This window comes from Molothrus ater, chromosome 10 (assembly GCF_012460135.2).
Source record: "Molothrus ater isolate BHLD 08-10-18 breed brown headed cowbird chromosome 10, BPBGC_Mater_1.1, whole genome shotgun sequence".
Lineage (NCBI taxonomy): Eukaryota > Metazoa > Chordata > Aves > Passeriformes > Icteridae > Molothrus > Molothrus ater.
The window spans coordinates 13,228,398-13,244,096 of record NC_050487.2 but is presented as its reverse complement, the minus strand read 5'-3'; the positions used below and the strand labels follow the sequence as shown (position 1 = coordinate 13,244,096).

Genomic DNA, 15,699 nt, shown 5'->3' with positions numbered 1-15,699 from the left:
CTCTCCATCACTTGAGCAAACAGCACAATAATAGTTTATATTTATATGGATGTAAATGTCTATGTAAGTAACTCTAGAAATGCTTGTAGCAATTGAGATGCAGAAATTCTTCAGCAACACAAGCAGTTAATGTCAAAAATTGCTGAACATGATCCTTGATATACAGGGTTTTTCATGTGGTAATTATAAGTACACTCTTGAAAAACATAATTGCCTCAATAAACCAAAGAAATTAGCTGGTGTCTTTTCAAGTTAATATTCGTATTAGGATGCAAAATTACATAGAACAGAGTAAGTCCTTTCAGTGAATTTGCAATGAATTGAAATAGTAAAACACTGATACAAGTTTTGGACTTTTTTTAGTTGGATGGTAACACTGCCCAATACTTTTGTTGTTCTGTTATAATATCAGTCATTTGCAAAAGCCTCAGCTTGGTTTTTTGGTTGTTTTTTTTTTTAATACTGTAACCCCTAAATGAGATAATATCAGTGATTTAATTGACTTTGAGTCATTATGGTTTGGCCATCTTACAGTAGCCTAGTTTTCCACTTTTTTTTAACACTCAGAGCACGCCTATTTGTGAAATACAGGTCAGGCTCTATAGCATGAACCAGTTTTCTCACTACTAAGCATGTGAAACATGGAGGATCCAAGCAAAGCCATGATCCCAGTCTCTGTTTCTAATGAGCTGGGAAGATGAGTGTTAAGCTGAGATGTGCACTGCATAATGTGGTTGTAGGAGTCAGCTTCCGCAAAGCTGCTGCTCTGGGCCTTTGTTCACACAGACATTAGACATCCTTTGTTTTGCCCCTCCTTCTCTTCTTCAGCAGTCATTCAATGACAAGCGTAAAAAGAACCTCTTTTCCCGAAAATTTCCCTTCTACAAGAACAAGGACCAGAGTGAGCAGGAAACCAGTGATATTGACCGTAAGTATGTGGCATTCCATGGAGAGCGAAGCACAGTAGAAGGGCCTGCTAGACTGCACTAGGGTGTTACCATGGAGACAGTTTCATGAGCTGCAACAGGCTGAGGAGCTCCTGGTGCCACTGGCAAACCAGGCTACAAAACCAGGGCAAACCTTTGTTTGCTGTCAAAATCAAACTTAACACAAGAGTATCCCAGTTTGGAATAAACTGGGCAATACTGTTGGCTAACTGGAGGAGATAGCTGCCTTCCAGTGCTGTCAGTGATGCTGCCCTGTTTGTGACTTGGAGGAGAAAGCACAGTATTCATGAAGTATAATGGAGCTTACCAGCTTCTCAAATCAGTCCCTTTAGACTGGTTTATCAAAGTCATTCATTCTAATTTGATTTTCCTAATGAAGAGAAGTTACTCTGATTTTCATTGTTCTTGCCAGCAGTTTAAAAAAGTGTATTCTCAAAACAGAGTTGCATAAATTTGCTAATTCAGAGCAGGTTCAAAACAAACTGTGTTCTCTGCCATTTGCATTACTGATTGCACTTCATGTGCCAGTCAAGTCAAATTCTATAGACTCATTTTTCCCTGTGATGCTCTAGGAACTGTCTCCTGTCGTAGCGCCAATTTTATATATTACTGACAATTATTTTCTTTGTGATTGTCTTTTTATTGCTTGCCCTCTGGGGACTACTCTGCAGGAGGTCCCTGACGACATGGGATCAAAAGGCCTGAGTAAGTGATCAAAATACTCCCAAGTTATTTTAACCTCCATCTGAAAAATTACTACTTTTTTTTTGGACAGATCTCTTTGAGATTGGTGCTCCACTGGCAAAAGGAGGTTAACTAAAACTGGTTCATAAGCTTTTCCTAGTTTGTAATCTTTTGGAGTTTTTGCTTTCAGGAACATGTAAAGTTTATGTGACTGTCACATTAGATTTTTTTTTGTTTTGTTTTCAGAAGCTTACCAGTGCTTTCTTGTTTGTCCTTAACAGTACTGTGTTTTTAATTTGGTGATTATTTTTTAATGTTACTTATACCTTGTCCTTGTATTTTTATTTATTTAAAATAACCTTATGGCTCTTTACAGTAATAGTACCACCATTGCCATGCTACTTTAACTGGTAACAGTTTTCACTCCTCTCTCTAGGCTACTGATGTTTACAGCTACTTAAAGCAAACACAACATTTCCTTAACAAATGCCAGGAGAGTTTTTCTATTTTGAACACTTATGATGCTTTTAGACCAGGTGAAGGGCTGATAGGGGTGACTTGAAGCACTTCTTGTATTTCTATTTGAATCCAGTCAGATTCAAGTATTGCTGCCTACTCTTGGCAGAAATGTTTGTGTGTATATGCCCCACCACTAAATGTATTAAAATGACAAATAAAAAAAGCCAAGACCTTGCTTTTATCACAGATATTAAATACATACACTGTTAGGCACTTAGGCAACAGGAAAAGGAGTCTCTGCCCTAAGGGGATATGGCTAAGGGTCATTAGGGGTAGCATTTCTTCCCAAGGCATAACTGTAAGGTGGTAAAGTGTTTGTGAAATTACTTGTAAGGGCCAGTGCACTTCTGTACCTGTCCTCAATCATGAAGTAGAAATTCTAGTAGCTGTAACATTCATTTCTCAATTCTGAAATGGCTACTTTAAAAGGAATTCCTGGTCTAGACCGGAAAACTTTAGCAACATTTATGGCCTTATACTTTGGAACATAAAATCATAAGCAGCCTTTATGGCCTTATGATCATGCCTAGTTTGAACTATGTAATATGGTCCAGAAATATCTCTAGATGATTCTTTTCTATAAACAGAACATGTTTCTTGTCTTTTTTCAGCACGGACTTCTAAAAACTGCCTTATCACACCTAATGCAAACTGTGTTACATGCTGCACTATATTTCCTCTAATATAATCCAGCATTTTCTCTACAAGAGACTAAATGTAATCAATAAATTGCTTGCATAAAAGTTGAAATGGTTTTTACACAACAAAATTCATCCTGAAGTGAAAACTTAAAAATTGCAGGGTTACATGTGAATTATGAATTAGTGTACTTCTTGTAATCTTATTTTATGTGCTATTTAATGTTTTTCTTTTTATTAACATCAATTCCTTTCATATGAAATTAAGCTTGATCCTGAGAGCTATGAGAAGTACGTTAAAACTTTTATATGCAGTATGTATTGATTTCAGTACTTTGATATCAGTATTGTCTTTCATCTGGATTATTTTTGGTCAATTTTCTTTCTGTTTGACTCATGCCATTGGTGTATGTTCCTTATTTTTTCCCATTGTGTTGCAATTTCAGAGCATGTAACCTCTAATGCCAGCGATAGTGAAAGTAGTTACCGTAAGTGTTTTTAAGTTCTTTGTTTCTTCAGAGCCTTTGTTTTGCAGCTCTTTCTTTGGTTTTGTTTGTCTGTCTTTTCTGGGTATTTACATGTTAAATAGAACTTCCCAGTCAGCTTCAGGTGAAATCTGTATTTGTGTATTTGGTGGAGTACTGCAAATTGTTCCATGTCTTTGTTTTTAAAAAACTCCCTAGAATCGCTGCAAACCTCCTTTATGGATATTTTTTATTGTTGTCCGTGATTTTCTTAGTTCAGTTTAATTTGAATCCACTAATTTTTTTTAAATTACACAAGCTAGCTAAATCTGTTAAATTTAAAGGTAAATTTAACGCTGACAAATATAATTTTATGTAGCTGAGCCTTAATACTGGAACTGTAGCTGAACTGTGTAATCCATTAAATAATGCCATAAGTATCCAAAGTTTTTCACAACTGATACTCAGATTTAATATGTATATACTTCAATGAAAGTACAGATAAGCAAACATGTATTTACCCTTGCTTTCAGCTCATTTATTTTGTCAAGTGTGGGTGCTTAGTATGAACTGTCTTCAAAGCATACGACACACATTCAGTGCTGGAGTCAGTTTTGATAAATCAGCATGCTAGTTCTCTCTTCCTGGAGACATAGTGTCTTCTAAATACTACACTCAGTTTGCTTTTACTGCTAGCATAAGCTCCAGCAGTGGTTGCTGTTACCCCAGCTGCAGTGGCACTCCATGCTCATGGTGGGTAATAGGCTGCATGGTGCTGCTCTGCTGTGCTTTGCCATGTGTGGAACCACAGCCAGGACTGGAATCCCACTATTCATTTCCAGTGAGCAGATCCCCAGCAAGGCTGCAGTCTAGAGCTGGAAGCCATGGTAGAGCAGAGCAGGACAATAGCAAAGTGGAGGATTTGAAGAGAAACATGAAAAGAAGGAGCAGTGAAAGTCATGCAATGGTTCAGTGCTCAGCTCCTGGCTGCCTGCTGTGTAATGGGCACTGCAGAAATATCTAATTTATGTCAGGATAATAAGGAAGGTGGTTCATTAACAGATATATTTGTTTGGCTGTCGATCTTTTCAGAGGTAATGAGCCACATATTTTCTTCCAGATGATGACAATGAAGGAGAGAATGTGTATACATGTATGCACAAGGCTGGTGTTGTTGCAGACTGTAATTGAAAAGAAACTAATTGAGGGAGGCATCTGTGTTCCCTGAGAATAACACAGAATTGAGCACATATGGAAGTTGCCTTTGATAAACAGAATTTTTTATAGTTTTTAATGGCACACCATTAAAACTATCTAACCATGTCTGTTTCTTCATAAATTTGCTGCGTCCCTCTCTTCCCTCACTTCCAAGGTTTTTCTGAGAGCTAGCTATTTACATTTAAAGCTGGTTATTGGTACTACTATTTTTTACTTTATTGTTACTTGAGAAGCCATGATTTTATTATGGATGTCATGGATTTGTTTGTCTCAATGTGTAATTCTGAGCACTTTTTATTAAAATATTCTTTTAATCTCTTCTTACTGCTGTCTAATATGAAAGTTATCTTGATTACAGATGAGTACGGTTGTTCAAAAGGTTCATTCTATTAATACTAATTTTTCCAAAGAATTGAAAAGCAGTGACAATATATACTTTTTGCCCTCAATCAGGGGATGCTTTTTACTTGTTCTTATCTCTTTAGTAGTTTGCATAACTATTCTTTGACCTTTTAGCAATGTGACTTCTCCAAAGAAGGATCTAATTCTAGTGAGCTGGATCTTTTATAGATGAGTTGATAGTTGGTGATTCCCTGTTCCTCTCCCTAGCCTAAAAAGGGTTCTGAAAGTATATACTGTCCTAAAATCCATTTGCATGAGTAACTTTTTGAGATATTAAAATGTACAGGTTGCATGATTTTGTGTCTGTCTTAAGGTATTCCTCACTTGCAACAATTTAGGAAATTAAAGTCTTCTTTCATCTATTGCTGTAGGACAGTTTGAATGCAAATTTATTGCAAAATAAGAAAAATATTTCTGTTAATGAAATGGTAATATTTAGATTTTAAATATCTTTTTGCATTTGCTTTTAGATTTTAAATATCTTTTTGCATTTGCTTTGAAATAGAGGATAGATATATAGAAGCTCTATATGCATTTATAAAAGCCTTCATCTGCCTTCTGTTTCTACATAAACTGTGGTGTAGCCTTGGTATGTTCCTTTGCCTGTTTTAAGTATGGCTTATGAACATCAAAGGATGTTCCAAAATTAGACAGCTGAAATATTGGAGGACTGTATTTTCTTCAGTTCAAAGCAATGTCATGTAATTTGAGCTTGTGTCTTCAGAATTATAAATTCTCTGCTGTCACAGTTAATTTTTAGTTATTTCATTAAAATTAATTTTACTCAGAGATATAATGTTAGACTAGAAGCAGTCTTTTAGAGAGATGGCAACTGAGGTATATTTCAAATGCTTTCACTAACATTTAAAAAGCCTACAGCTGTCAAAATTCAAGATTCTGTTATTTTAGTTTCATTCACTGCTAATGTGCTTCCTGGAGCTGAGAACAATCCAAAGCATTATTTGCTTTCAACCTTGCCTTTAAAAATTAATTTATAAAATAGTAGTTGTTTAGTATACACATTCATAGCTTTCTTGGTAGAATTATAGTGGCTGAAGATGTTTATGGATATGCCAATTCACAATAAAGTTAATGGAGGATCTGTTCACCTTGACATACATGCTTGCCAGCCACGTATAAATATGGAAAAATGTTCTTGTAAATGCTGCCCTCAGAGTGTGGAGAGCATTCCCACTGCAGGAGGCTTTGCTCTAGCAGTGAATGACAGCATGCATGCATTGCATCCAGGACTCGTGGGGAGCAGCACCTCAGCAATGCTTGAAAATTCTCCTTGTGCTCGATGCCAGCTACACCAGGAACTCCTTTCTACTCTCTGTGTCTTATGCTTTAAAGCTCAGTGTTTGGCTTAGCTTTGTGAGGTCTAGAATTCATGGCTCTCAAAAGGTGTCCCTCATCAGCATCATTGTAATGCACATTGCTGGGCAGTGTCTGTATCATCATAGTCCATGGAATGACTCCCTTGAAATATGTTCCTTTAGGAAAAAAATACATTGATGTGTCTTTGCCTTTACATTTTAGGTGGCCAGGAGGAATATGTGTTGTCATATGAACCGGTCAATCAACAAGAAGGTTTGTAGCTCTCACTCAGTAAGAAATAATCTGAATTGTTAGAATGCTTTGCATGCCCTTATTACATCCTTATGTACTAAGTACCAGGATAAACTTCTTCACCCTTTAAAAGTTGAAACTTATGGTTATTCAAATTAATAAATCATAAAGGCATAAATTATTAAATAAAATCTCTGAATTATTTAGTGCAGAATCCAAAGGTGTGCTACTTCAATAATTATTGTGTGGTTTATATTGTGGAAGGAAAGTACAGTATGCTTAACAGCTTTGTCAGTGAGAACCTCATAAATGATAGTTTCCTTCTGTTTCATAGTGCTTTAGCATTCTCACTGTTTCTGGCACAGCAAAAAGCATGTGAATAGCTCATTTGTCTATTTACCAACTTCAATTGAAATGTCTCTAATCAGTCTCCCATTTCTGTATGGCTTTCTTATATGGCTAATTTGGTTAATAATTGCCAAGGGATTTTTTTCAGAAAAAATGGAAATCACTAGGAGAAAATATTTTTTCCCACTTGCATTTAAAAGAATTGCTTTTTACTGTTTTCCAGTGGAACGGTTTCCCCTCATCAGAGGGGCTCACAAAGGGAGAAACAGCAGAGATGTTTGTTATTTAATTAATAAGTTAATAGATACTGGATTCAAGACATTCCTCTTACAAATACAGTAATGCAATAGAAAGGAAATAGCTCTAAGTCAAATGAAAATATATTTAATAGGCCAGATTTTAATTAATTGGTACTTACTTGTGCAGACAGATTGAACCTAAAATTGAAATTTGTACTACTGAAATTACATGATGGTGGCAAGATACTTAGGCATTATTGTCTTAAAGGTTCTTACAGTGTGATTAGACATAATCTGCTTAAACTTACTTTTCAACCAAAATCCCTTTATTATAAATAATTAAACTACTTACAAAAGGTACTACACTTACTTTTATAAGGGTGTTAATAGTTACAGAAACTATTTATATTTGAGTCATTTTGTATGTGAGTGCTTAATTGTGGCCTTAGAGGAAAAGAAGCTTATCTCAACACAGACACAGAATTTTATGAACTGTGCTGCTGCTTAGGTGCCTCTTTGAATTGAAAAGATTTTCAAACCTCTCCTCTTTCATTTCTCTATTAGAATTTAGGATGTTACTTTGTGAGAAGGTTTTTTTTCCCCAAAGGCTTCATAATTTAAGACTCATTTTCAATAGCTGAGAATGATGATTTGAGAGTGAAAGTCTAACATCTTACTATGACTATGATTGATGTTCTTCACTGTGTTTCTATTCTCTTTAGAAGTACATATTCTTCTAAGTATTAAAATCATTGCTATGTGAGAGAGCTTATTTTGATGAACTCTTAAAATGTAACAGTCATGTGAAATACAACTGACATTATTCCTTTATATTTATTAGTCAGTTACACTCGACCTGTGATTGTTTTGGGACCCATGAAAGACAGAATAAATGATGACCTGATCTCAGAATTTCCAGACAAATTTGGCTCATGTGTTCCACGTAAGTCTCAGCAAATACTAAAGCAATTTTAGATTATATTTTTCTCCTAATTTTCTATAGAAATTCTCTGTATGTTGGGTTAAAAAAAGTTAATATATTGTTTAAACTTTATAGGCCTATCTTAATATCAATCTCTTTGTAACAATTTTGCAGTACAAGTGGGAGGCTTTTTGGATATTGTAAGAAAAAAAGTCACTGTTTTTTGTTTTGCTTTAAAACTACTGGTTTATATTTAAAGATACTACTAGACCAAAACGAGATTATGAGGTGGATGGACGTGATTACCATTTTGTCACTTCTCGAGAGCAAATGGAGAAGGATATTCAGGATCACAAATTCATTGAAGCTGGCCAGTACAATAATCACCTCTATGGAACAAGTGTCCAATCAGTGCGAGAAGTAGCAGAAAAGGTAAATCAGTGCCACTTACTTTCATTTGCTGAGCTGATTATGTGCCTGTGCTGACAGGGAGAAAGAGAAGAATGGCAAGAAGCCATTAGGAGCATTCTGACTTTCAAAGGAATTTGTATAAGGCTAGAAATAAAGTGTATTGTCACAGATGCATTTAGGGAAATAATGAAGCTTTGGAATAATGAAAGCGTCATGGTTAAATTGTGGGAAAAAAGCAACCATAATGTTGTAAACCCTCTTATTTAGAGAGAATACAGAAGAATTAACTGCAATTATAGGCTAATTAGCCTAGCTCACATACACAGATCATTAACTAATGAAGAGTAGTGCTGGTGCAGTTAATTAATATGAGGATCCTCTTGACATAGACCTGTGCAAAAGAAAACTTACAAAAATGTTATTCTTTGGGCTCCTCATGGTTTTAGCTAACAAAGAAGAGAGTAAATGTAAAGAATTCAATTTTGTAAGTATTTTTTCTATAACTACCCATATATTTTGAATATTAACCTTGCTGTTTCTATCCCAAAGTGATTTGAATTAACTATTTATTGCAAATTCTAATTATTTCTAAAGTCTCACTGAAGTTGACTTGATCTGTCTGAAAAAAAAGTGGGAAAAGGGAAGTGTACTTCTGAGAATAAGGTGCTTGTCTTAAAGAAAATCATGTGGTGAAAATTTTTTTGCAAATGTTCCATGTTGAGTTGATGAGTGTCGTTCTGCTGGTGACAAATCCAGTACATCTACAGAAGCCAATGTTCTCTGATCTATATGAAAGAAGGGCCAGCTATTTTCTAGGTGGGAAGTCCCCAAGTGGGGGGACTGTCAGTCTGGACATGCAGAGGGTAAGTGTGGGTAGTAACCCATGTGCCACAGGGCTGCACTTCAGTCCTCTGGAAAACTCTGTAGCCCATTTTGACCAAATGGATGAGTATTGCTATTTCTGGCAACTGAATTTACTGGAAGCAAAACCAGGGCAAACACAGTGAGATTCTGTGGGGCAAATGATGTTTTCTTCTCCTGTCTGTCACCATATGAAATGGAACCTGGGCCCATGGGACAGAGTGAGAAAAGGAAAGAAAATAATATTAATTACAGAATTGTTGAAGTAATTGAACAGCATTTTGTATTGGAGGCTGAACAAAGCTGTGAAACAATAATTTGTGGTTAAATGATGAAATTATTGAATAGCTTAAACATTATAAATCTGTTGGCATTTGCTTTACAAATACAATCCTTCAGTTCCATCCTGGACCTGAAATTGACTCTCTTCTTTTGTCCATCTGTGGGGATTAGTAAGGTACAAAATTGCTATGAATCTTTCATAAATGGACACAAAGAACAAAGTATTAGCAGATGTCTCCATGCAGTCAAATCTCTTGCATAGGCACCATGGGACTTTGGGTAGATGCAGCAATTTCTTAGTTGCAGCTGACATTGTTTTTCTGGGAAACAATGGCCTATCCTTCAGAACTGTACTTCAAAATCATGACAGGGCTGCAAACTGGTTGATCTGAAATTGTTCCCATCCTTGTATTCTGTTCCATCTTGCTGAAAAGATGAGTCTTTTCAGTGGGTTTTATTGCTGGGATACAAAAGATCATTTCCAAATTTTCTGCAATCAGTTTAGGAGAAGATAGAACAGAAGTGACTGCTATTACCCCAAAAGAACCAGAAACAGTATTCCTAAAATAGCCTTCAGTTGTGTTCCTTTGCCCATGCTTCCAGCTGATCCCTGTCTCTCTCATTTCCTTACCCACAATGGACACAGCTAATGATGCTTTCTGATGTTTCTTTTTGTTCAGCTGTAGAAGGCACTGGCTGATGTGCAGTGCTTCTCAATCAGATGCAGTGCAACTAAGGAACTAAAATGTATAAAATATTATTCTAAATGCACTGTGCAAAGAGCAAAGTGGCTTCCCTGCACGAAAACATGTTTGTAGCACAATGTACTTGGGTTTCTTTTCCTTGTCTTTCACATCTTCACTTGAAAAGACTTTTCATATCTTCTTTCCTTTGGAATCATCAGCAGCTTGCAAATATGTGTCTCGAGGCCACAGTTAATGCATATTCATTGCTGATTTGGAATAAACTGTCTTGGTTATATCCCATAAGGTCCAGCACAGGTACTGTGCTGGCTCTCTAGCTCTCCACCCTTTGGCTCCTGGCTTAAACTGTTGGGCCAAACACAGCAAATAGTGTTTTAGTTGGTCCTTTTTTCTTTTTCAAATAATGCTCTTAATTCTCAGCTCTTGGAGCATGTGCCACATTTAACGATGTGGACAGATCAGCGCCTGTAAAATGCTCTGCTAGGACATACAGACACCTCTTTTAAATGTTACCAGTTGGCATCCAGACCCATGGACTGCATCTGGGAAACAGCTACCATCAGCTGAAAGCAAACAGACATACATATTGTTCATGTGGGAAGAACACTTCTCTTTAAAAATTCCTGAATTAAAATTCTGATTTTGTTAGGAAAGAGACCAAATGTAAATGATCCTAGTGATTTCTTCTGCCAGGAAGCAGAAGCATGTCAGTAATTTCAGACATTCTTCCAGGAATCATCTCCCAGGAGTTCAGGAATGGTGTTGTATGATATGAGTAACCCTTGGTTATATGGTACTTGTGGGTTTGTATCCTGGCTCACAGATTTCTGTAATGCACATTGGTGTCCTGATAAAAAGCTTTTCTTAATGTAGTCACCCAGGAGTGGTTTTCTGTTCCTCTTCCTCTGTAGCTTTCTAAAATGACAGTCTGCAAAATTAATCCTATGCTACTCAGAAAGGAAAGAAATAAAAATGTGTGAGGTGGAAATGAGCATATCTTAGATGAAAGGAGCTGAGAACAGGAGGAGCCTTTGAGATGAAGCTGGAAATTTCTTTTTAGAGGGAGAATAGAGAGTGGGAGGAAAGCAGCTTTACCACGCTGTCTTCCAGCGGCCCAAGGAATGGTCAAGTTATATTTGTTTCTCAAGAGATGAATGATAAATCAACACAAGTAAATTGCTTTCACCATCTCCAGTGTGGTATTTTTACTGGCTGGTACCTGGGAGAGGAAAGGGCTTTTCTGCAGTTCCACCTGAATATGGTGGCACATTTCCCTGCCAGCAGGGGTGGGCACTCCCTCAGGTATGCCAGTTAAGTCATCTGGCTCTTCTCTAAATCACATCTGTGACATGGCCACCTCCCTAAAGTATCCTCAAGTTAGTACCAAAACAAAGCAAAATAAAAAATGTTGGTGATGTGGTTGAAGTCCAGCTGTTCCACTGTACAGTTCTGCATTGCTGATTGGGACTGCAAGCTGTGATGAAGAAAGGAATGAAGAAAGAAGGGTCAGGAACATCTCAAATGATGTGGGGAGGAGATTGGGGGACCTTGAGCCAAAGTGGTGAAATCACAGTATTGTTGATGCAAATACTCTCATTTTCTTGGTTTCAGTGGAGACATGTTTTCTCTTCTAAATTATTATGCTATGCTACTTGTGACTTAAACTTTGCTTAGTGCCATTTTCCTTTCTCTCTCACTTTTTAGGGTAAACATTGCATTCTTGATGTTTCTGGTAATGCGATCAAAAGGTTGCAGATTGCCCAGCTGTACCCAATCTCCATTTTTATTAAACCCAAAACAGTGGAAAATATCATGTGAGTAAAAGTAAAGTACCTCAGGCGAAATTGTTTGAGACTGTTGTATTTGAAAAGCCAACTGCAAGTTATATGCAGACAATTGTAATGTTTGTGTTTTAAATCATATTTAATTCCCTGAGTTTAATTTTTAGGGACTTTAAGATGGGGCTTCTTATCCAAACTAAAGTGCTTGAAAATAAATGTCATTGTGTTAAATTCCATGCAACATAATGCCAGAACAGCTCATTTCCACTACAGTCTTTGCTTGGAGTCTTTGGGGTTTAATCCTTTTATTAGGATTAATATTCAAACAACAGTTTAAAACCTTAAAGACACCAAGTATTTTGTATTGGCTTAAAAAAGCTATAATATTTGCACTTTCAGGGAAATGAACAAACGCTTAACAGAAGAGCAAGCCAAGAAAACATTTGAGAGAGCCACGAAACTGGAGCAAGAATTTACTGAACACTTCACAGGTGTGTTCTCCTTGTCACTGCTCACTTGCCAGAGTTGAAATTTTATGGCTTGCTGTAAAGATAGTTCTTGCCTAACCACTGAGATAGTGAGCTTTGTTTTTCAGATGATCTGTGATTACTTTGAGGTATAGAGCCATCTTAGTATCTCTACATTGATTTCACTTTGATCAGTTAATTTAATATAAAAATAAACAAAAATTTACTGGGAGCTTAATTTAGGTTTTGAAAACTCTTAGGACTTAATGCCATTTTCCAACTTCATCAGCAGGTTCTGTTTCCACAAACTTAAACTTTATACTGAAGTAGATGAAAAGCACATCCTACTTCAGCTTTGAGGTTACTGAGGTTTGAAAGAGGTGTGGTTGAATTTAGCTGGAGAGAAGATGCTGAAGCTTATGGCCTATTTGCCTTGCAAAGACATTTCTAACTCTTTCTCATGCACTGTTCTTCTGTGGACATTATACTTGGCCTATAACAATGGAGCAGCCTCCTCCCACAGGCAGTACAGCATTGAGCTGCAGATGGGGAGAAGGTTTTAAGAGACAAGAATGGAATGGTAGGAGTAAAAGGAAGCTAGTTTACATGAAAGCAAAGCTCAGATGCAGCACTACTCTATTAAAGCACAGAAGAGTGAGTCTGACCTGCCTCCAAAACTGTCTTTCATGCTAAACTTTACTACTTGGATTATTGATGCTGAGATTGTGAGACTAATTAAAAATAAGTTGCTATCTCACAGTGATTTCTCTTCCAGGCTGAAGTGTTGGTAAGAACAGCTCAAACTTTATCTTCATTTTCACCAGACTATATTTTATTCTGATATGTTAGAACACATCCATATTGGCTCATTTCTAGTTAATTTCTAGCATTGGCAAAAACACATCAACCAACATGACAGGAATGAGTATAGATTGTGCTTTTAACTGTGTAAGGAAGCCTCTTGTCTATAAAACTGGAATTTCTTGTCTGGACAACAAAGTCCATGAGTTCCTCCTTATTTTAGCCAAAAGCAAAGGTAGAGCTGGGTAGACATCTCGAGGTCAGCCTGCCTTGCTGTGCAGCTCCAGGATAGAGCAGAGGAGTTCACCAGCCTGTGAGGACACAGCCCTGCACTGTCCTGCTTTGTGTTAGAAACACAAATGAAAGTTGGGCCAAAAAGAATACTGGAGGATGTGAATTGACTCAGGCAAATTGGAACGTGTAGCTAGGAAAAGGTTAAAAAACCCCTCGGTTGCATGTATGTACGTGGTAGGACAGTGGAAGTTCCCTGTCCCCAAGGAGGTGCTTTGTGTGTCCTGCAGTACCACTCTGTGCTTCAGCACTGAAGCCAGGGGTGTCCAAGAGTGTCTGTTCCTTCAGCAGTCAGAAATCCTCGTAGCACTCTGAGGGCAAGGAGCAGCCTGGCTCCTGCACGGAACGAGGAGGGGTGATTGCTGATTGCCACATTATGTTTTGCAGCTATTGTCCAGGGAGACACTCTGGAAGAAATCTACAACCAAGTGAAACAGATCATAGAGGAACAGTCTGGTCCTTACATCTGGGTTCCAGCAAAGGAAAAATTATGAAAACAGATTTTTATTTTCCATTTTCTAACTGACATCACCTACTACATCTGACAACTCTTAAGCCCTTCCGGTGGAGCCTGCCTCTAGTTCTTCCAGCGTGGTTCATACCCTAACCATCACATTCTGCAGTTCCCATAATGCTTTACATTTGGTGTCTCTCTTAGTTTAAATAATTTGTATTATTGTGTGTTGTTGGTTTGCCATTTTTCGAACATGACAGTGGAATGGCCTGACCAGCTATTAGTTTAGGGTGGGGGTGGGAGGGAATTGCTGGGTAAAATTCCTTAATGTTTAAGGGAAAGTAACTTTCAAAGATTTTTCAAAAAAGCTTTATAGACATTCTTTTAAAATTTCATAACAATTGAAAGAAAAGTTGTATTCAAGGAAGTTGTAAATTATGAGTAACTTTGCACGCTTAACTTTAATAGCATGGTTTGGTCAGGGCAATCAATTTCAGGTTTTATTTTCTGAGTTCAATCCTATTGTCATGGTATCTTTTTTTCTTTCCAGGCAGTTAGAAAGAAACTTTTAAATTTTGAGTTAGCATTTTCATTAAGTCCCATTACTACTCTTAAAGGGATATTCATTTTCATAATTTCATACAGATATTCTTATAATCTATTTTTTCATTTTTTGCCAATAAAATTGCTAGGGACAAAGATGTGTAATGTTTTTAATCTTCCTCATGAAACACTATTTATAGTGTGTTGCAGAAGTTCTTTATAGATAATGGTCATCACACTTTTTGAACCTAAAAATATGTTTAGGTGCTAGGAAACCTTGTATTTTTCAGAGGAATGCCAAATTTGCATTGGCAGTAATTCAGAAAACAGCTGCAGAGATGGTCATTAGGGCAATGAGAGAATGATTCATAGCCTAAAAATGTGTGTGTTCTTAGGGGTCAGATTTTAATGAATATTTTACCCACAATAACTGCCTATTTTGTTATAATAAATATATATATATTAAACTTTCTTTAACTAAACTCTGTAACTATGGGAATTATTTTCTTTACATAGTTGCGCACACGTATAAATATATATATATAAAATATATATTTTTCTTTTACCACCTACTCCTAGCTTTTTGTTTTGAATAAAAATAAAAAACCAAATTAGAATTTACCTTCCTTAATCATGGAAAAATCAAATGGGCTGTGATGGCTGGGCATGAAGTCCAGGGAATATTAGTACAAGAAAAAAATACATGCAAGTTCTCCTCTTTTCTACTCAATTCCGGGTGTTTGTCTTCCCCTCTCCCCTTTGTAATATGCATGTTTTAACCAAAGGGAGAATTCAGAGCCAACAATATATTTTTTTTTTCTGTACGTGTTCGTCTCGGATTGCACAGGCACAAGATCTTCCATTTGCAATGCACAAACTTCTGTGCTGAATGTTCTGAATACGTTGTACCAAAACCTTCAATAATGAAATTCTCCAATTCCCGTATTATTTGGTACCTGCCATTGCTTGTTTGCAACTGATTGTTTTTTAGAGGGATGTACTTATGGCAGCCATGGGGCAGTCACACAACCAAATCAGCTTTGGTTTGTAAAGAATTATCAACACTATCCATTCCATTTGTTAGAAAGAGGAGAACAGCTAATAAACTTTATTGTACAATATATTTGTCAAGTGTGTTTTTAATTATGATAAAT

The 15,699-nt window shown here is 36.7% G+C and overlaps 1 protein-coding gene across 16 annotated transcripts in view; it reads left to right on the top strand.

The window, feature by feature from the left end:
* The window catches only part of DLG1 (discs large MAGUK scaffold protein 1), a 141,290-nt gene extending 125,624 nt beyond the window's left edge, over positions 1–15,666 (top strand). For 7 of the 16 annotated variants that reach the window (XM_054515886.1, XM_036388471.2, XM_054515890.1 and 4 more), the window contains 9 exons: positions 1,619–1,652; positions 3,235–3,276; positions 4,814–4,849; positions 6,412–6,462; positions 7,870–7,971; positions 8,210–8,382; positions 11,913–12,022; positions 12,389–12,480; positions 13,936–15,666. In XM_054515886.1, coding sequence (XP_054371861.1) covers positions 1,619–1,652; positions 3,235–3,276; positions 4,814–4,849; positions 6,412–6,462; positions 7,870–7,971; positions 8,210–8,382; positions 11,913–12,022; positions 12,389–12,480; positions 13,936–14,042 — 747 coding nt within the window. In that variant the 3' untranslated portion in view covers positions 14,043–15,666. Of the gene's footprint in view, positions 1–828; positions 929–1,618; positions 1,653–3,234; positions 3,277–4,813; positions 4,850–6,411; positions 6,463–7,869; positions 7,972–8,209; positions 8,383–11,912; positions 12,023–12,388; positions 12,481–13,935 lie in introns of all 16 variants that reach the window. The other 9 variants (XM_036388481.2, XM_036388472.2, XM_036388485.2 and 6 more) reach the window with 4 other exon arrangements.
* Positions 15,667–15,699: the final 33 nt, after the last annotated feature.